Below are 21293 nucleotides of genomic sequence, written 5' to 3' on the forward strand. Positions count from 1 at the left end.
CTTTTTAGAGTGTCCCAAACATTTTTTTTTTCTTCTTATTTTGCCTGAAGCCGATAAGTATGAAATTTTGAAATTTGAGAAACTGGAGGAAAATTAGAAATAAAAAAATGAAGTGTCTTTTCAATTTCTCTTTGCAGAGGTTACGTCACTACCTAGGCCCAGCCCATATAACATTTCTTCCAAAAACCCGAATCCCTACAATTACCCCTACACTCCCTCAGCTGCTCCCTCCGCCCAGCAATGGCGATCTTCTACGAATCTCCGTTCAAGCTCTTCACCGCCATCCCATCACAATCATCGAAGCCCAAACCCCTCCACCTCCGATGCAATTTCTCCCTCCCCTCCCGACCCCCCCTCACCTTTACCGAGCCCGAACCCGTCTTCACCTCCGTCAAGGCCTTCGCCCCCGCCACCGTCGCCAATCTAGGCCCGGGATTCGACTTCTTGGGCTGCGCCGTCGATGGCCTCGGCGATTTCGTCTCCCTCACCATCGACCCCCAGGTCTCGCCGGGCGAGATCTCCATTTCCGAGATCTCCGGCGACCACAACTCCAAAAAGCTCAGCAGAAACCCTCTCTCGAACTGCGCCGGAATCGCCGCCATCGAAGTCATGAAGATGCTCGGAGTCCGATCGGTAGGCCTTTCCCTCACTCTGGAAAAGGGGTTGCCTTTGGGCTCCGGGCTCGGATCCAGTGCGGCCAGCGCGGCGGCGGGTGCTGTTGCGGTCAACGAGATTTTTGGCGGGAAATTGGGGATAGAGGAATTGGTGATCGCGGGGTTGAAATCGGAGGAGAAGGTGTCTGGCTACCACGCCGATAACATAGCTCCGGCGATTATGGGAGGGTTCGTGTTGATTCGGAGCTACGAACCGTTGGATTTGATTCCGTTAGTCTTTCCGGATGGTAAAGAATTGTTTTTTGTGTTGGCAACGCCGGAGTTTGAAGCTCCGACGAAGAAGATGAGGGCGGCGCTGCCGGCGGAGGTCGGGATGGCCCACAACGTCTGGAATTCGAGCCAGGCTGGGGCGCTGGTGGCGGCGGTGCTGCAGGGGGACGTGCCAGGGCTTGGCAGGGCCTTGTCGAGCGATAAGATAGTGGAGCCGCGGCGGGCCCCACTGATCCCCGGCATGGACGCGGTTAAAAAGGCGGCGATCGAGGCCGGAGCATTCGGGTGCACAATAAGCGGGGCGGGGCCCACTGCGGTGTCGGTCACGGATGATCCCGAGAAAGGAAGGGTGATCGGAGAAAGAATGGTGGCGGCATTTCTAAAGGAAGGGAAGTTGAAGGCGGCAGCCAGTGTGAGTAGACTCGACCGGGTTGGTGCCAGGCTTGTCAGCACCATTCCGAGATAGAAGTATCCCTAAACTAAGAGCTAGACGGTTTTAAAATGATTGGATTTGGAGGGAGAGTTTGTTTTGTTGGGTGAGGATTTTAGGTGGTTTTGTGTTGTTCTTTTTATTTCCGTCAAAAATAAACAGAGTGCGGTAATTATTTTTCTTGATAAATGCTCTAAAGTAGTCTAAAGAGTTGGATTTGGATGTTTGAACTAACGGTTGTTAAAGGTACTAACTGGTCTTTAAATGCTCAATGATTTTCTACCTTGTATTGGTCCTTTAAATCCTCTCTTTTGGGAACTTGCTATTCATCATTCTCTCATGGCTCTCCATTGCATGTTTATCACCGGAAAAATTCCCCTTCTTACTCCGTTCTTTTGCATCTTAACCTTTATCATTGTCCTGATCACTCCACTCTTGAGCATCTTAATCGTTGTTGTTGTCATGATCGTCCGCCTGGTGCTGTGGCTTGCTGCATTGTTCGACCGTCACATGGCCAGATCTAGCGCTTCCACGCCTCAGCCTCCCAACCCTTTGCCTGACCAAGGACTCGAGGAAATGATTATCTGTTCGCTTCCTAGCGTCTCGTACAATGCAGAAGCGGATGCAAGACTAGCAGAATGTGCAATCTGCTTGATGGAGTTTGTGGATGGAGATGTCACAAGGGTGTTGCCTCATTGTGGTCACGGATTCCATGTGAGTTGTGTTGATAGGTGGCTGAGGTGCCACTCTTCGTGCCCGTCTTGTCGCGGCAGTGTGGTTGCGGAAGAGGGGTGTTACAAATGAAGTTGGTATCGAGCTCATGGATTCGGAGTTTGGAGCTCTGATAAGAGGGAGAGGAAAATATAGAAAAACAGATCATGTAATTGGCCTGAATCAGTAACAGTTTGATTCAAGCCGCTGCAATTTTCATTCAATTCGAAGCAAATGTAAAATTTCGACATGTAAATTAGTAAAGCAATCACCTTTCCCATGAAGTTATCCCACAATTTTCGTTCCGACGAGATTGTACATTGAACTCTAGTCATTTTTATCAGGTATAACAAATGGGGGATAATTATACAATAATCCTTTCCTTTCCACAAGGATCAACCGTACCAATTCCAAAATAAGTAAAGAAAATGTAGATTCGATGCAAAACTAGGGAGATTAAACAGCTTTCAAAACTTTTAACCCACCATGGATCAAGTTAATTGTTCTTGGCAGCTGCAGCCTGCTTTGCACCAACAGAGAAAAACTCGGTAATCACTTCAAGGGGCATGCCTTTGGTCTCCGGGACTTTCAAGAAAACAAAGATAAACGCTATGACGCACACAACTGCATACATGCCAAAAACACCGGCAAGGCCAACAGATTTGAGCATCACTGGAAGTGAGTAGGTGACAATGATATCACCAATCCAGAATGTGAGGGCGCAGATGGCAATGCAGAGGCCTCGAACTCTGGTGGGAAAGATTTCTGCACATAGTATGTTGGGGATTGGACCAAACCCCATAACAAAGAAACAGAAGTAGAGCACAACGCTGACAGTCGAAACTGATGCATTTACAACACTTCCCATATTCACAAGACTTCCGAAGACTAGGATGGCCAGAGACACTATCAGGACAGGGATTGTGCCGAGCAGCAAACTCCTGAATTAAGAATGGTTCCAAATTGTTAAATTAGACAATACACAAATTTAACATTGAAAACTTAACCGAAACATAAATGATGCTCAACATCTTATTTTGAGGATCACGAAATCGAGCATGCTAATGCAAACGAAAAATTACGAAGCAGTAAGTGTTCAGCTGGCCATTTGAGCAAGATGTCAAGATATAACCAAAAGAATATATTTACCTTCTGCCGGCTAAATCCATGAGCCTCATGGCAATGGCTATGCTAGGAAGCATCAGCAAGGTTGTTACTGCACTGATAAGCAGAGATGCAGAAGCTGAACTAATGCCCAAATTCGAAAGAAGAACCCCAACGCCCGCCTGCTCAAGAATTTGAGGCGTGTAGTAGAGAACCCCGTTTATGCCAGAAAACTGCATGAAAAAGAAAAAACAAAAAAAGTTGGAATCATTATAACACAAAAATTAATGGAGGTTTCTCAGTAATGAATTTTCATTACCTGCTGAAGTATCTGAATTCCCACCCCAACAACCAAAGCATGCTTGACTCCGGGTTCGAAAAGGTCACTCCAACTTGGTCCTTTTGCAGGAGTTGCAGCTGGGTTAACCATTGCCGGTCCAACTGGATGCTGATTCATAAGCTCACGTGAATAAAGAGCCGGTTCACTCACCAAAGCAGCAGCCTGGAAGAACTGACCATCGTTCGGTACATCACCACCGGGAATCGAAACAATAGATCCACGACGAGATGCAGCATCACCCTCCTGGTGTAAATAAATTCTTTTAAACCCTCCTTCCTTGTGTCCATCTTGGCCTTCTCTCTCACACCATTTCCACGCCAGCTGCCAACCGCCACCAATCCCGGTGCTACTAGCTCCCTCTCCACCAATGAGACTGCTGTTTCTTATGCTAGCAAGGCTTCCATGTGGAGGTGGGCCAATGTCTTTTTCAAGGCTTGTTGCCTGACGCGAGATCAATGGACTCTGCAAATTGTCATCAGAAACACCACCAGCTGCATCAGATGCATAACCCTCTCCTTCTCTGGCAAGGCTTTCCTCGTCCCACTCTTCGTGTCTAGGCTGATTCCCTCCCACACTGAACATGCTGCCAAAGTGCGGAAAAAGCATACTTCCCTTACTTCCTGTATCGGGGAGCTTCTCATGTACACTGCCAAAGAGAGAGACGAGAGGATCAACAATACCGCTTTGATTTACCATGCTTGCATGTCGAGACACAAGTCCAAGAGTGCTTTGCCCAGTTACAGGTCTGGCAACCCAGGATTGTCCTTGTTCAGGCCCATATAATCTGATTTTATCCTTTTCAGCGGATAAATCGTGGTCATCAGCGAGGTCATCCTCTGGGCCAATTATGTACTCCTCAAAAGATGTTTCACCCCCAACTCCAAGACCCTCAACAAGTAAAGCCATTTCACCTGTTGGTCAAATAAGGATCAAACACCACTCAAACAATGCAGGATTGCAAATCAAATAGTTAGTTTAGGGAAGCAAATATCACATACTTTCCTACTAACAAAGATTATGTAATGTGAAATAAGAACAGGAGAACAAAGCAACTTTATGCTTGCTCGAAAAAGGTTTCGTAATGTTACGGCTAAAAAGAATGCACAAAGGACTTTAACTCGAAGGACATAGAATGAAAATGCAGTCTTTTAAACATGACGACTCCAATTAAAACTGACCTTTGAAATAAACCACTGGTTCTCTGATTTAATTTTTGAAAGTTTTACTATTTAGGTTGAACTAAAAATGACTTTACTAATAGTGACTAAATATTCAAAGATATCAGAATAAAGTCACTAACCAGAGACATCTTCTATTCCACGCAGCCTCTGTAGAACTTGTTTGGCCTCAAGCATCCGTCCCTTACTCACAAGCCATCGTGGAGACTCCGGCAAGAAGAACACGGTCAATACAAAATAAACAAGAGAAGGAATAGAGAGAACACCAAGCATCAACCTCCAACTTGGCGACTCAGTCAACGACATCCCAAAAACCATGCAATATGACAAGAACATCCCACCGGAGCCAGTAAACTGCGGAAGGGTATTCAACGATCCCCTTATCTCAGGCGGGGCTGTCTCAGATATATAAAGTGGTACCAAGGTAACCGCCAAACCAATCCCAAAACCATCTAAAAGCCGCGCCAAGAGAAGGATATAAACATTGGGAGACCACAGCATTACAATACCACTAAGAAAGTAAAAGACAGAAGAGATTATAAGCATAGGGCGGCGGCCTAGCCAGTCTGCTACGGCTCCAGAACAAAATGTAACCACAGTTGCGCCTATGAGCGACATGGCCACAATCAGCCCTTCCACGGCAGGTTCACTTTCCAAGTTGAATTCCCTTTTTATGTACAAAACAGAAGCTGCAAGAAAAACCGAAAAGTTCACTCATAAACAAAATCAAGCACCAAAATTGCATAAGCTTAACTTATAATCAAAACTCCTCACAGAAAAATCGAATCATAGACCGCAAATGAAGTAAACTTCAGGCCAGACCGATCAACAAAACTTGATTATAAACCAAGACAAAGCTAAAGAACCAATCTTTGAAGCATCTAAGTAGACAATTTTCCTCAATCTTAAAGGCATCGAACTTTCGAATGTTGAAAAAAGACAGACATAAAGCTATTGATACTAAATAGTTAGAGATTTACCTGCGATAGTCGCGTTGTCCCATCCTTGCAACAAGTTACCAATTGCAGCAGCAACAGCAACAAGAACAGCTCCACTCATTTTTCCACTCAAAAATCTAAACCAATTGGAACCCTCTTCACAAAATCTCACCACAAAATCTCACCAAAATCCAACCAATTGAATAAAAAAAAACAAAAACCCAGATCAAATATCAACGAATCGAACCAGTTCTCGACCACCCAGTTCAGCAATCCTAGCAACAAAGTGATCCCATTGCATAAAACAACACAAAGGAAAAACATGGGCAAACCCACAAGACAAGATCAGAAGGAGGAGGTTTTTACCAGATTGATGGTGTGTCTGTTCTGTTGTGTTTGTCTCCGAATGCAACGACGCCGTCAAAAGTTCGAGACTTTGAGTCTTGGTAGATGATATTGTCACTCTTTTTCTATATTTTCCACGAAAACGAAACGCAGATTATTTAAAAATATATAAAACAAAATCCTATTCGTGTAGAGAAGAGGTGCTAAAGGAGAAGCCGACAAGGAGAAAACAGACGTAAGCAGTTTCGGAAACCAAGGTGGTAATGGAGAAGAAGACAGGGAGAAAACAGAGTTAAGCAGTTTTAGGAACAGAGCGGTGGCTGTTGGACACCTGGCCCATTCCTGCTCTCCTGGCCCTCCACGTCACTTCCCTTCCTGCTCAGCCTTCTGTTACATGCTCCATCATCCTCTGAACCCAACTTTTATCTCGAGTGTTCAGATTATCAATCTGTTTTCTTTGAGCAATAAAGCAGAAGAGTATCTGAGAGAACTGATGGGGTTTTTGGGAGGAGAGAGAACTAGCCAAGCGAACCAAGGCCGTATATAGGTTAAACAAACCAAAGAAATAAAAAGAAAAAAACTTAAAAGAATTTGCTAAAAAAAAAGAATTTGGTAAAAAATTAAAAGAATTTCTTAACAAATGGCCTGCAAGCTCAGCACACAGCACACAGCACACAGCACAACAGCACCAACCCAGCTCAGCCCTTGAATATTCCCACCACCAATTAATGAAATTATTAGCTAGTGGACAAGAAGAATAGACAAATAAATCAAATCAGAAAGCATGTTAGAAGATGTTCAATAATTTAATTGGGATTTGTTTGTGTATATTGCAGAGTCCTTGTTTGTGTTGGAGATGTATTAAGTTTAATTAATCTTGTATTAGGAAAAGAAGAAGCATTAAACTAAAAACAATGATTGAGAGGTGAAGTAATCGAATCGGATCGAATCGGATCGGATCGGATTGTATTTCCCTTGTTGTAATGGAACACAAGTAACTAGGGGACGAGGAATCCACAAGTCATTGGAGTTCCAATAGGCAGGGCTCCTTCTGCTTTTGGGATGGCTCAAAGTTGTACTTGCTTCTTTTTTTCTTCCTTTTGAGTCGTCGTACCCAGTGCAGGTTTCCGTTTTACGCAGGGTCTGAGAGAGGTGAATATCAGCTAGCCTTACCCCCATTTATGGAGAGGCTGCTCCCAAGTCTCGAACCCGAGACCTACCGCTCATGGGTGAAGACACTTGCCATCGCACCAAGTGCGACCTCTTTTCTTCCCTTTGAGTGAAAAAAAAAAAATTTATTCTAGATTTTTATCACAAATTCTCTTTTAAAAATTGATCTAACATTTTGGTCCTTTTAGTTCAAAATGGATCATTTTTCATCCTTGAAGTTCTTTACCGCACATTAATTTGGTCTTTTCGTTGGAATTTTGTTATGAAATTTGTTAGTTTGATTATGTTGCATACAGATAAGACCCACTGCTTCAATAATATCATTAGATATGAAATACACAATAAATAAATAAATTATGAAGTGTTTTAAAGTTTTAAAATCCATTGAAAACATAATATAATAATTGAATTTTGAGTGTTTCAAAATAACCTAACATTTGGGTCTAATAATATAGGAGTGGAGGCAGTTTTTGTCATGCATAAGATTAGCCATTATTAGAGACTATTTTGATTACCAGGGGAAACATCATTAATGTGGAAGTTGAATAAGACTCTTTCTTTTTGTAATTTTCGTTTGGATGTTGTTTCTAACTTTTCAAGTTTGGAAACTAGTTTGGGGTTTCTTTATATAACCATATTCATTTATTTTCTTCATTACAAATAAATGAATAATGGTTTTGCATTTGCCTAATTTTCTACAAGAATAATGTATAAATAATGTTCTAAAAAAAATATGTTTGATAGTTAAAATACATTACGAAGAGGCGAACCCCACAAAACTTGTGTCAAAAGTTGTATAAAAGAAGTAGTGTCACGAATCCGTCTCCTTTATTTATTTATATACGGTTCGATCATTCGCACACTAGAAGCAAAACAAGATCCTTTTTGTTCTAAAGACAATGAGGAAGAGGTTATGGAGCCTGAGGTTTCATACCTTAATGCAATCAGACGCTTTATTCTATTTAGCTCAATGCACTAGACCGGATATATCCTTTATTGTTAATCTTTTGCCAAGATATAGCAACGCGCCAACATGCAGACACTAGATTTGTGGATGCAAATTTCTTCCTCTTTGATCTTGGACAAAATTGCACCTACAAAACAATTAATACATTTGGTTAAGGCCAAAAGCCTCACGTGCCCACGATGAATGTGAGGGGGGGCTTTGGCCGAAGAACCTCCGATGCCAAAGTTAGAATTTAAAGAGAAAAGTGTTTAGAGAGTTTTTGGAGTTTTGCAAGAGTGTGGACCTAGGTTTTTAGAGAAAATGGGGTTCAATATATAGAGTATGGTCGGTCCCCTTTGGAGAAAAGGTGGCCGGCCTTTGGGATGTTTTGTGGGTGTATTTTGTGGTTTAATGTGTGATTTATTTGGCTATTAATCCATTAATTAGCCAATTAACACATTTTTAGAAAGAAAATTTGGGAGGTTATGGAATGAATAAAATAAATAGCTAATTGATTAGCTAAAAGATATATGGAATGAAATAGGTTTTGAATTGTTACCAATTTTGGGCACTTTTGATTTAGTTGAAGGATGATTGCCTGCTGCTCGCGCGTAGGAATCTCGTTGTACCTCAAGGGTATTTTTGTCCTCTTTTGTCCAAAGATCCACGTGTCGCCTTGTGATTATTTTTGGCTCCACATGATTGGTGTTAAAGACATTTTTCGTTTCCTCAAAGGTACTTAAGCTTGTCCTATCCCTATGCATCCTCCAATAGGGATGTCGTTCCCTCGGTTCTTGTGTTGATTCTCACCTTGTTGGTTATGTTGATGCAGGTTCTGTACAAGGCAATTTCTCAAATGGGTTATGTATTTACAGTTAGAGACACCGCAATCTCTTGGAGGTCAACCAAACAGACCTTAGTTGGGACTTCTTCTAACCGTGATGAAATTCTCGCCTACACGAAGCTACGCGTGAATGCTTCTAGCTGAGAGCCTTAATGGAGCATATCCGAAGCATTGGCAGACTTTCTTTTGTCTTTGACCTCCTTACAACGATTTATGAAGACAACTCCGCCTGTATCAACCAGATCAAGAAATGATACATCAAAGAAGACAACACCACGTATACTGCGCCAAAATTCTTATTTTCTCATCAGCAACAAGAGCATTAGAAAATTGAAGTTAAGCAAATCCGTTCCTAGGAAAACCGTGCCGACCCCTTTACGAAATCACTGCCGAAGTCTACTTTCTAGAAACTTGTACAATAAATTAATATGCGTAATTATCTCATTTGAATTGCTTGTAGTTCTCATTGAAAGTTTTGTCAAACTCATGAACACTGTAAACCTAAAACTAAAAACCCAAAGCATTGGAACCAGCACACTCCGTGAACCAAAATTTTTATTTTCGAAAACATACCCCTGACGGCTGACGGAAGACCATTTCCGTTTAGCCACTTCTCTCTTAATTAAAGTTGAATTTAATTACTAATGTGCCACTGCACATTCAGCCCAAAACCCTTTTTAAAAATAAAATAAAATTAGTACATCAATAGTTTTACACTAAGAAGAGGAGGAATTCGGTAAAGCCACACAATAGGCAGCCTAATTTGGTATTGAAATCGCTATTCATGAGATTCGAACTAAGACTTCGCACTTCCAAGTGAATAGGAATACGATCAAACCGTAATACTGCATGGCAGCCCAAAGCCCAATTTTTTTTATAAAAAAAAAAATATATATATATATATATATATATATATATATATATATTACACACAACAGAAGCAAAGGGCACAACCAAACAATGAATAAGGATCCTCTCCAGATCCATTTTGTGAGGATCTCGGAGATCCTCCAATCGTATACGTTCACCGTACATCGTGTGATCATAAATTATTGTAAATTTTTTTATTTAAAATTGAATATAAACGGTACCTGACAAAAACTGACCGCATGATGTACGATAAACGGACACGTTTGAAGGATTCATGAAATCTTCACAAAGAAAATCCAAAGAGTATCCTCATTCCCAGACAATTAATTCTCACACTCAATTCCTTCTTTCCTAAATAAAAAAACAAAAAAACTGTTTCGATTTTAATCTTCATACCAATCAAACCATTTTCAAACCGAAGGAAAAGAAGAATCGAAAATTTGCCCATTGAATGAAGGCATATGAATCTTACACTTTTTACTTCTTTTTTTTTTTTTTTGTTTTTTGAAAAAAATGATTTAAGATTAAATTTTTATAAGGGAACTTTAACGAAAAGCACCTGGTACTGTTCACTTTAACGAAAAACCACATTTTTACACTAAAAAGTCAATCCTGATACTATTCACTTTACCCTTTATTTTGTCTTTATCATTAAAACTCAAAGTTTTCAAGCCCTTTTCATTAGTTTTCCTTTTTTATAATGCTAATAATAATTTGCTTTAAAAATTGCAAAGAATATTTACTAAATTTTTTAACTATGTTTACAAAATGAGACACATGTGACCAAATCTGGCTTTTAAGAGGTGTGGTCGGTTCTATTGCACAGGCCCCAAAATAGCTTTTTTATTGAATATAATAATATATACAAATATTAATCAAATCAATATATATATATATATATATATATATATGATGGGCCCAAAAGCCATAAGATACCTGCCTAAAATCTGTACAAAATTATATAAAATTATAATTAACAAAGTTATGTTGGCAAAGCTAATCAATTAAAAGGGGAGAACCCCACCGAGGCAAACAATTCAAAACTCAGAGTTCACTTTTCTTCTCTCACGTCAAAGTCTCATCGCTGCTTCCCACTTGTCTTCTTTCACACCAGAGTCCCAAACGTTAGAATCTCGGGCGACGTCACCAGTGTCCTAGTCTACTTTACTTTTCTCTTTGTCCCATTGTTCTTTTTTCCACAAATTATTAAACCCTAATTTATAAGTTCATGAAATTGAAAAGAAACTTCCGAATTATGAAGACAATTCAACTAATCAGAGTGATGTAGATTTCGATTAAAGTAAGATATTTACTAATTTAAGTATATTGACTTGGAATATGAAGATTTGGGTATTTCTCATCTATAATGATTTTTTTTTCTTTTGTATTTTTCAGGGCAAAATCAAGATGAGAGCAGTCACAAAAAATCACTAGACGCACTCGTATTGCAGACTATCCAGTTTCATTGTTCATACTTATTATAATTTTATTGTGATCTTGTTTGAGATATAAAAGATGGCACCTACTAGAAAATATTCATCTGGCTACTTGAAGTGTCAAAGAAAAAGAAAAGTTGAACAATTGACTCGGTCTCAAAAAGGAGCTATTGATAGGTTCTTTTTGAAAGAAAAAAACCACAAAGTTCAGTGGATGATTTAATTACGAAACAACAAGATGACAATGAGAAATTAGCTGATGATTTGGGCAATGATGAAATTGATGACGACCTTGATGAGAATGATAATCATGAGGATGATCATATTGTTACTGATCAACCAAGTGAGTCCATTCCCTCAAACATTTATGATCCTCAAATTTGGGATAGTCTTGATCCCAAATGGATTGATTTGTTGGCACATAAAGGTCCTGCAAGAGATCTATCAATTGAGAAAGGTCTTAAAAATCAGTTTAACAGGCGTTTTAATGCAGCCAGTGTTCTAAAATGCGATCTGGGCGGCCGCCTAGGCGTTGGGCGTCGGGCCGCCGCCGCGATTATTTCAAAAACGTTTAGGAAATCGGCATGGGTATTAGGCAGTGCCTAGGCGGCCTAGACGCCTGGCTAAGCAGCCTCCTCGGCGGTTCTGTTAAAATTTTCGGTCTCACTACACCACGATGGTGACGAAAGAGAAATCAAGAGAGCGTGAGGGAAGAGTAAACGTGAGAGAGATATGTAGAAGGAATCAAAATAACACTGCATTTGCAAGAAAAAAAAACGAGAACTTTGACCTGGAAGCCCAGATTTCTTCGCCGGAGAAGATTTCTTCGTTGTGCTTGAGGAAATTGACTGGACTCATGATTAGGTTTTAGAAAATTATACAGAGCAAGAAGATGGAAATTAGGCGGAGAGATGGGGAATCAGGTGGAGCAATCGAAGAAGAATGAAGGGAGAGGAAACGAGAAACTTAATTAGGCGAAGAAGATAGGGAATCGGGTGAAGCAATTGAAGAAAAAAGGGAGATTTTACGGAGGGAAAATGAAAAAAAAAAAGAAAAAGAAGAAGAGGGAACTAAAAGAAGATGAATAGGATGAGGAAACGGAAAGAAAAAAAAATAGAAGATTCTGGTTTTCAAGGCATCAAAATGGACTCCTTGGTTTGGAGTCTCTAACCGTCTTGGTTGATGTGAGGCGCCGCATGGGAACTAAGGTTGGAGGGAAGGGTCACACACACCACACACGTGGAATGGGAAAGGATGCATATGCACCTTTTCAAAATTCTTTTTATTATGAACCACCTAACCCGATTTTTACTTTTAATCTTTAAAACTTAGATATAGTCATTTAAAATATTTTAAATTATATGGTATACATGCTTAATATGTTTTTAAATGCTGAACTTGCTAGATATTTTGTTTGCATTTTATCATTATTTTATTATCTTATTTATTTATTTCATATAAGTATAATTTTGTGTAAGTGTCAATATGCACTTATTTACAAGATATACAAAAAATTTACCTAAATCCGCCTAGACCGCCTAGTGCCTAGCCGCCTAGGCGCTAGGCGCTAGGCCGCCGCCCGACTAGTGCCTAGCTTTTTTTAGAACCTTGAATGCAACCTTTTACACTCGATACTTATCCAATAGAGAGAAACATGATAGAGATTGGCTAGTCTATTCAAAGGATGTTGATAAAGTGTTATGTTTTTGTTGTAAATTGTTCAAGAAAAGGCCTTTTAAAGATCAATTAGCAAATGAGAGCTACAAAGATTGGACATATCTCAATGTGAGGCTTAAAGAGCATGAAAACAATTTTGATCACATCTCAAACATGACCATTTGGATTGATTTGCGTCTTAGATTGTAGAAAAACGAAACAATTGACAAAGTTGTGCAAGACCAGATCAAGAAAGAAAAAGAGTATTGGAGGGAGTTACTACGATTGTTGATTTCCATTGTGAAATATCTGGCTTTTCGTGGAAATAAGGATAAGCTTTATCAAGAAAGTAATGGAAATTTTATGGGCCTAGTTCAAATGATGGCTGAATCTGATCCATTGATAAAGAATCATCTTCAACGCTTCCAAAATAATGAGATTCGTTATAATTATCTTAGTCATACCATCCAGAATGAGTTGATATTGTTGATATCTTGTGAAATCAAAGCTGCAATCATTCAAAAAGTCAAAGAAGCTAAATATTTTACAGTGATACTTGATTGTACTCCTAATTTTAGCCACCAAGAACAGATGAGCTTGATCATAAGATGTGTGGATGTGAACAGTACTCCAGTAAAAGTAGAATAATATTTTTTGCAATATTTGATTGTGAATAACACATTAGGAGAAGGACTGTTTGAAGAGTTGAAGAATGTATTAAAAGTTCTTGCTCTTTATATTGATGAGCTCTTTGATGTTGATGGGGATGCATTATTAGTAGAGTTGAAGGTTTTATGAGAGTGTTTGCCAAAAGAAATAAAGCCATCCATTCACATATTGAACTACTTGAAGAGGATGCGTTGTTTCCCGATTGCAAGCATTGCATACATAATTTTGTTGACTGTACCTATTACCGTTGCATCTGCAAAAATGAGTTTCTCAAAGTTAAAGTTATTAAAATCAATTTGCGGTCAACCATGTTGCAGGAAAGGTTAAATGCACTTGCTTTGATATCGATTGAAAGTTATTTTTTAGACAAAATTGATTATGAAGGTTTAATTGATGATTTTGCAGTAAAGAATACACGAAGAGCCATCCTTAAGTGAAACTTCAGTGCTAGACTTTTTTAAGTTTTGTTTATTTGGTTTCTTTAGATTGAGCTTATTGTTAGTTATTAGTACGATGATTACTTTGTAGCTTTTTTTACATTTAATAATATTTAGAAATAGATGGTTAGTGAGTTTTAAAGTTTATTTCGATATTTTTTTTTTAGCATCAATACATTGTTCAATTTCTTTTTCAGATGTCTTATAAGAAAGCCTCTTTTTATGAATTCCGCACAGGACCTCCGAAATCTCAAAGATGACCTTGCGTCAGACAAATAGGTATACGATAAGTATACACAGAAATTAACATGAGTGAGCAACCATGCACCCTAGGATACGTGAAGGAGGATATCACATAGTAACCCAATTTTGTAGTGATATTGTAGTTTGGGCATGTGACTGAACTTGATTCTGTTCTTGTCTATTCAAATCTGTCGTATTTAGGGTTATGAGTTATGACTGTAACATTAAACATACTAGAAGAGGACAGAAACTTCTTGACAAAGAGATTTATTGTTGGACAAGCTATGTGGATCTAAGACTAAAGACAATCATGCAGGCCTCGCATACAACTTGGACCTTCCTTTGTAAATTAGAAGATATAATGTTCAAGCCCAAATAATATAGTGCTTGAGAAAGTTTTCAAATTTTATTTTATGGTCCGATAACCCTAGAATGGATACGAACAGAAAGTTCTAGCATACTACAATGACATGTTTGCGGGAAAAGGATCATTTTTTTGAGGATACTAAGGATCCTATGATTGGGATCATCCATCGTACATCGTGTGATTAAAAATCATTTTAAAATTTAAAATTTAAAATTAAATATAAATAGTACCTAAAGAAAACTGATTGCACAATAAGCGAGCGATCACGGGATCCTTAGGATCCCTAAGAAAAGGATCCGTCCATGTTTGAGTACATGAAATGAAATGACTCAAAAATGTGCACTTGATTACTTGATGATTAAAAATTTGATTTTTATCACAAATGGTTCCTGAAATTGACTCATCCCATCAATATAGTCCATAAAATTAAAAATGTAGTTTCTGAAAATAGGTGTTGCAAATCAATGTGCTCCTTCCATCACAATTCCGTTAAAAATTATGTTATATGCTGATGTGATATATTACTGGTCCCACAAGTCTAAGTAAATATTACCATGTGGATTAAAAATATTTAAATAATAAAAAATAATTTTTTTTTTGAATAATTAAAAACTTAAAAAAAATTGATTTGGGAATTCTACGGAGCTCGACTGCCTCGACAACAATGGCAGCAAAATTAGGTTCCTTTAATTACAATTTCCAGGAGAAGAGAAAGCGGTTGCTCTTCGTCTAGAAGGCTGCTCCTACTCCGAGCTGGGTGGCTTCCTCCACATCGAGGAGCAAGACCCGTCGTCTGTCATCTCTATCTCAACTTAGTTCTCTCATACCCCCCTATGAGGAATCAAATCCTTTTGGAACTCTATTTCTACCCTTTTCTTTCTTCTTTGGCACCCTGTTCAAATCATCAATTCCATCAGTTCCTGGTTCATTGGTAACTATTCAATCTTCGTTCACATCAATCGCAGAAGAAATTCCAGAATCATGAATTCCAGCTCAGCTTCATCCCCGCTGCTCAAGACAACAGAGGATGAAGAGTTTGTAAGTTTAGCAAAGAGAATGTTAGAAAAGGGTAAGGGCTGGTTTGGTATTGCTGTGCTTTGAAAAAAAACTGTGAGAATAAGCGGCTGTGCTATGAGAATAAGCGGCTGTGAAATAAAGCCAGTAGAGTGTTTGGTAAACTTTTTTGTGAAAGTGCTTTTGGAAAAAAAATCAGGATGATAGTGTGTCTTTTCATTAAAGGAGCATTGTAGCTCCGTGTACTTTGAAAAAACTGGCTTTTTTTCAAAGCAGCAAATAGCAGCTTCAGCTTTTCCTTTGATTTTCAGCTTATTCTCACAGCAGCTTCCAAAATAAGCCATTTTTTTTCAGTTTACAAAACACAAAAATGACCCTCAGCTTTTTTTCACAATGGCTTTTTTTAAAATCACCTCAATCCCAAACGGGGCCTAAGTATCATGAATAACCTTTCAATGGAATTGGAATCGGGCCGCTGGCTCTTTTTCCCGTCTGGAAGGGGTGGTTAGGGAGTCAGGTGATTAAAAAAAAAGCACCATGAATAAAAGCTGTGAGGGTTTTAGGCGTTTGGTAAACTGAAAAAAAAAAAGCTTATTTTGGAAGCTGATGTGAGAATAAGCTGAAATCAAAGGAAAAAGCTGAAGCTGCTATTTGCAGCTTTGGAAAACTGGCTTTTTTTCAAAGCACACGGAGCTACAGTGCTCCTTTAATGAAAAGACCTACTATCAGACTGTTTTTTTTTTTTTCCAAAAGCACTTTTACAAAAAAATTTACCAAACACTCTGCTGATTTATTTCACAGCCGCTTATTCTCACAGCAGTTTTTTTCAAAACACAGCAATACCAAACCAGCCCGAAGTGCAAGAGTTCCAAGACCATCACCTTTTTTTTAATTTTTTTTTTAGTTTTTAATTAATTTTTATTTTTTTAACCCACGTGGCAATATTTAATTAGATTTGTGGAACCTAATTATGTGCCACATCGGTACATAATAGAACTATTAACATAATTGTGACAGAATGACCACATTGATTTACAACGTCTATTTTCAGGAACTATATTGATTGATTTTCAATTTCATGGACTATCTAAATAGAATGAGTCAATTTCATGAATTATTTATGCCTCTCTCTCTCATATAGACATTTCAGCTTCTTTATGGCCATAAGTTTGGCTTCCACACCAACAATGAGTTTCGAACCCAAAATCTCAAGTTTTTAGTTTTAAGAAGGTGTAATCCCTCTTTTACCAATGGACTATCAACCCATGATTATAAATATGCTGAATTAGATAGTAACATGTAATCCCGCCATTTTGGTCATGTGACCAACATATGAGAAGGAGATGGAATAATCATGTGTAAAGAAATGTTCCTTTTGGATCATATAAGGAATTTGAACTCAAAAACATATTTTTTGATGTTAAGATATTAACATTGAAACAGATGTTTTGAGTTCAAGTTTGTAATTTGAATATAGTCTCAACATTCAGTTCTTTTTGTGACTTGTTTTTTTGTAGCCTCGTTATTGAGCAAAGAAAACCTTAGCTACGAAACAACTTTCACAAAAGTAAGAGTCTCTAGTATTCTAATTATATTAGACTACACAAAAACCCACTCGATATTGAAGTTTTTCTAGTTATGCAGTTGTGTCGAAATTTCTATCAATTATACATAAATTTAGGAAACTTTAACGAAAAGCTCACAATACTGTTCATTTTAACGAAAACCCACATTTTTATACTAAAAAGTCAATTATGGTACTATTTACTTTACCCTTTATTTTGTCCTTATCGTTAAAACTCAAAGTTTTCAATTTTTTTTCATTAGTTTTCCCTACTTTAAAGAAAAGTTTCTGGTACTGCTACTTTAATGAAAAACCATATTTTTATACTAAAAAGTCAATCATGGTACTATTTATTTTACCTTTTATTTTATCTTCATACTAAAAAGTCAATCATAGTACACTGACTAGACTCAAAATTGAATACAATCACGATCGGCTTGTTGCCCACGCCATAAAGAACAATAATTTAGTGTGGTTGAGACCGCTTAATTAAAGCAAAGCCATATATTTGGAACTGTAAGCGTGGCCGTATTGCAAGCAAGAGAAGTCGTCCATGGCATCGAACTTTTTGCTCACATCCCCGCTGCCACGTAATCCAAGAACCTCCTTTTTCGCTTTCTTCTTTCCTTAACGTTCTGAAATTCAGATTTTTCAGTATAACCGTTACACAGATGATATATCATATGTCGCTATATAAATAATAAGATATATATGTTAAAAATTAATAATTTCAGAAATAAAATTTCTTACACTTACATGAAAAGTACCACCGTGTTGACGTTACAGCTACAAATTTCTCCTAAAATCCGCTCTCTCTTCATTTTGCCCTCTCTCTGTTGGCACCGCCGCTATTCGATATTTGGCGGGGCTCTGGCCACCGACCCGAGAATCTGTCAAATGGGTTTTTTCTCCTCTTGGGGTTGGAACTTAGAGGAATGTGAGATTTGGAAGTGAGGGAGTGTCGAGCTTGTCGAGATCATGAGAGGAGTTGAAGGAAGATTTTGTGAGGAATTTTCACCTGCGTATTATGGGCTGTGTACTGTTGGAGGAATGCTCAGTGCTGGCGCTACCCATCTCGCAATCACGCCACTTGATGTCCTGAAAGTTAATATGCAGGTTAGTATTCGTTGATTTTTTCTGGGTTTTTGTTGTTATCAATTTTTTTCGCTTGCTTTCCAATTTTCTTGGATGTTTTGTGTGTTAAAGTTGAGAACTTTGCCTTATGGTGACAAATGTTTGGTGGCGTTTTGTTGCTTTGTTTTGTCTGGCATTGCTTGCTGTTTTTGTTCTCGAATTAAAGAATTTTAATATTCAGCTTTGTGTGACAATTTTTCGGGCTTTGTGTTCATGGGGTTCTTTTGGAGGTCCTTATTGCTGTTGTCCTGTTCATCACTGTGATCATTCAAGGTTTGTTTTTTTTTTATTGTGTTGGATGTTTGAATAAAAGATTCATGCTTAGTATACTTTGCAAGAGTTAGAAGTTTCTGAAAAGGGAATAGGGGTTACGCGTTTGGGATGCATCTCCTCGACCAAAACATCGTGAATGGATCTTCATGGTGCTGATGGGTTGTCACGACTTATTTAATACTTTAAATGGCATGGGTCTCAGGTTAGTGTAACCAACTACATTGCATCAAGCATGTAATTCGTGCTTTAGTTCATATCTTCGAGTGACGTACCAAATGTGAATCTCTGTTCGTTCCAGTGATGAAATTTCATGCGGTGGCATTGATTTTCATAGGTCCATTTAAATTTTCATTTCCGTTACTGGTGGATGCAAATTCATGTTTCAAGGGATTGATCTCCCTTAGTTTTGTCTCTTCTGAAATTCGTTACTCTTTTGATAGTCGAGAACATAATTAGTCTCTAAAATGCTCTAATAATTTAACTTGTCCAATTCAGGTAAATCCAATTAAATATAACAGGATGGGTACAGGGTTTTCTACTCTTTGGAAAGAACAAGGCCCTTCTTCTCTTTGGAGAGGTTGGTCTGGAAAGCTTTTCGGATATGGTGTTCAGGGTGGCTGCAGATTTGGTCTCTATGAATACTTTAAGAAGCTTTACTCAGATGCATTGATAGATCATAACAAGAGTACCATATTCTTCCTCAGCAGTGCATCTGCTCAAGTATTTGCTGATGTGGCTCTCTGTCCTTTTGAAGCCGTCAAAGTCCGAGTTCAAACACAGCCCTACTTTGCAAAGGGCTTGGTTGATGGGTTTCCAAAGTTATACTCAGCTGAAGGGATAACTGGGTAAGTTAGCCCAAAAACTTGATGCCTTTTCTCCTCTTAGTCTCTCAGTTATCCTTATCAGCTTATCTACACTGCAGCTTTTACAGAGGACTTTTACCACTATGGGGTCGAAATCTTCCATGTAAAATCTCTATCTCTGCATCGCAAAAATCCTTCATTTGCTTGTTTAGTGGGATCCCTTCAAATTTCACTACTGACATATGATTGTTATTAAAAGGCTACTTGATATTATCTCATTCCTGCTTTTCTAGTAATCACTTTGGGTGAGAGTTATTATTGAACTTGTTAAAAAAAAAAAAAAAAAAAAAAAACCTGAATTATTATGAACGGGAAAACATTAGGTTTTTGGTACTTTACCTTTGAGACTTTATGTCATGCCTGAATCAAGCAATCAGCCAGTTGCTGGTTTTAGCATGACAAAGTTACTATATTTTCCTAGTTCTTGTGGTCAAGCATTCAGTACAGAGTAGAGACTTGTATTGTCAATTTGAAGTAAATCTTTATTAACTGTGCTGATGTGGATATGTTCTTCAGTTTCGATGATAATGTTCACGACGTTTGAGCACTCAGTTGATCTTATTTATCGCAAGTTTATGCAAAGGAGAAAAGAGGAATGCTCAAGAGCCCAACAGCTTGGTGTTACATGTTTAGCGGCCTATGCTGCAGGAGCTGTTGGTACCGTCATCTCCAACCCTGCTGACAACATTGTTTCCTCACTTTACAATAAAAAGGCTGCCAATGTGATGCAGGTAGCCCTTCGAGTTAACCTTTTTGTTATGTTCCTTTTTGCATTTCAAAGTGAAAACATCAATTGCTCTGGCTTTTATCTTATCATCAGGCTGTGAAGAACATTGGATTCATTAATCTGTTTACTCGAAGTCTTCCTGTTCGAATTACACTTGTCGGCCCTGTTGTTACCTTGCAGTGGTTTTTCTATGACAGCATCAAAGTTCTTTGTGGATTGTAAGTGCATTTTACTTGATTCACACACACCAACAGGTTATCTTTCCTCCTTTCATCTAATTACAAGTTTCTCTTTGAACCTTTTAGGCCATCTAGTGGAGGGCTTTCCAGGCGTCTTGAAGAAGCTAACCTATCAGCTGAATAACATAGATTAGATAATGAACAGTTCAGCTGGTTTTTCAGCATTGACACCTCGTCATGCTACGGTTCATCCCCGGTGTTGGTGGCAATTGAGTTAATAGTTTTGTTATATCCGGTTATACATCCATCACATTTCACGGATATGCAACCTAGCTCCGTGATACTTTATAGTTTAAGGTACATAAGATGTAAATAGATTCTGCTGTACGATTTTATGTTAATGTGCAGCAGAAGCAATTATAAAATGTGGTTTGGAAGACATTTTGTGTACTTCAAATCTTGTTTTTTGTGGCAATAGACATCTACAGGCATAACACTGACGTTCATGCTGAAGATGCAAACAATAAACCAGAGCTTGACGGCTGAATCTATGAGCCCGTTTGATAACCATTTCGGTTTTCATTTTTAGTTTTACATAGAAGAGTATACAAAGTGAAGTAATGTTCATAAATCATGATAATCCAACAATCTCTAAGAATAATGCATGGACTAATTTCAAGCTTTTGGATCTACATCTTAGATGCATATATGTTTACACAGATTTTTCGGCCGAAGCCTCCAAACAATTACAGCAACGTATATGTTTTACCGGAAACATGGCTGATTTTTGAAGCAGTTCATCTTATTAAATGCCAAATCTGTCATATCGACTGGCTTCAGATTCTTCTTGTCCCGTATCTTCTTCTCCTTTTGGTTCCGCAATCATGACATTGGAGTTCAATTTCCCAGCATCTTCGGCATACAGCAGGCAGATCCACCACATTTTAACCATCGGACTGAAATAGTAGGGG

General features: G+C 38.5%; 4 protein-coding genes across 4 annotated transcripts; 3 read left to right on the forward strand and 1 right to left on the reverse strand.

The window, feature by feature from the left end:
* The first annotated feature begins 164 nt into the window (after positions 1–164).
* On the forward strand, positions 165–1616 carry LOC126621307 (homoserine kinase-like). Its single transcript, XM_050289734.1, has one exon. The coding sequence runs from the start codon at positions 241–243 to the stop codon at positions 1348–1350; it is 1110 nt and encodes a 369-aa protein (XP_050145691.1). The 5' UTR covers positions 165–240; the 3' UTR covers positions 1351–1616.
* Positions 1579–2309, forward strand: LOC126621317 (RING-H2 finger protein ATL80-like). The gene has a single exon (XM_050289749.1). The coding sequence runs from the start codon at positions 1579–1581 to the stop codon at positions 2116–2118; it is 540 nt and encodes a 179-aa protein (XP_050145706.1). The 3' UTR covers positions 2119–2309.
* On the reverse strand, positions 2191–6470 carry LOC126621294 (monosaccharide-sensing protein 2-like). Its single transcript, XM_050289717.1, has 7 exons — positions 6166–6470; positions 5952–6055; positions 5628–5860; positions 4770–5336; positions 3449–4380; positions 3175–3362; positions 2191–2966 (listed from the first exon to the last, which is right to left on the reverse strand). The coding sequence occupies exons 3-7, from the start codon at positions 5704–5706 to the stop codon at positions 2522–2524; spliced, it is 2211 nt and encodes a 736-aa protein (XP_050145674.1). The 5' UTR covers positions 5707–5860; positions 5952–6055; positions 6166–6470; the 3' UTR covers positions 2191–2521.
* An 11429-nt stretch (positions 6471–17899) lies between these two features.
* Positions 17900–20772, forward strand: LOC126621311 (mitochondrial phosphate carrier protein 1, mitochondrial-like). The gene is made up of 6 exons (XM_050289739.1): positions 17900–18262; positions 19049–19398; positions 19476–19519; positions 19933–20147; positions 20237–20361; positions 20449–20772. The coding sequence occupies exons 1-6, from the start codon at positions 18125–18127 to the stop codon at positions 20504–20506; spliced, it is 930 nt and encodes a 309-aa protein (XP_050145696.1). The 5' UTR covers positions 17900–18124; the 3' UTR covers positions 20507–20772.
* The last annotated feature ends 521 nt before the right edge of the window (positions 20773–21293 follow it).

Source organism: Malus sylvestris, chromosome 5 (genome assembly GCF_916048215.2).
Source record: "Malus sylvestris chromosome 5, drMalSylv7.2, whole genome shotgun sequence".
Taxonomy (NCBI): domain Eukaryota; kingdom Viridiplantae; phylum Streptophyta; class Magnoliopsida; order Rosales; family Rosaceae; genus Malus; species Malus sylvestris.

Bases quoted from the DNA above. Each gene is read 5' to 3' on its own strand.
- LOC126621307 (XM_050289734.1), top strand. From the start codon at position 241: ATGGCGATCTTCTACGAATCTCCGTTCAAGCTCTTCACCGCCATCCCA.
- LOC126621317 (XM_050289749.1), top strand. From the start codon at position 1,579: ATGCTCAATGATTTTCTACCTTGTATTGGTCCTTTAAATCCTCTCTTT.
- LOC126621294 (XM_050289717.1), bottom strand. From the start codon at position 5,706: ATGAGTGGAGCTGTTCTTGTTGCTGTTGCTGCTGCAATTGGTAACTTG. The intron at 5,337-5,627 runs GTAAATCTCTAA...TTTTTCTTGCAG, and splicing joins GGACAACGCGACTATCGCAG to CTTCTGTTTTGTACATAAAA. The intron at 4,381-4,769 runs GTTAGTGACTTT...TTTGACCAACAG, and splicing joins TGGAATAGAAGATGTCTCTG to GTGAAATGGCTTTACTTGTT.
- LOC126621311 (XM_050289739.1), top strand. From the start codon at position 18,125: ATGAGAGGAGTTGAAGGAAGATTTTGTGAGGAATTTTCACCTGCGTAT. The intron at 19,399-19,475 runs GTAAGTTAGCCC...TCTACACTGCAG, and splicing joins TCAGCTGAAGGGATAACTGG to CTTTTACAGAGGACTTTTAC. The intron at 20,148-20,236 runs GTAGCCCTTCGA...TCTTATCATCAG, and splicing joins AGGCTGCCAATGTGATGCAG to GCTGTGAAGAACATTGGATT.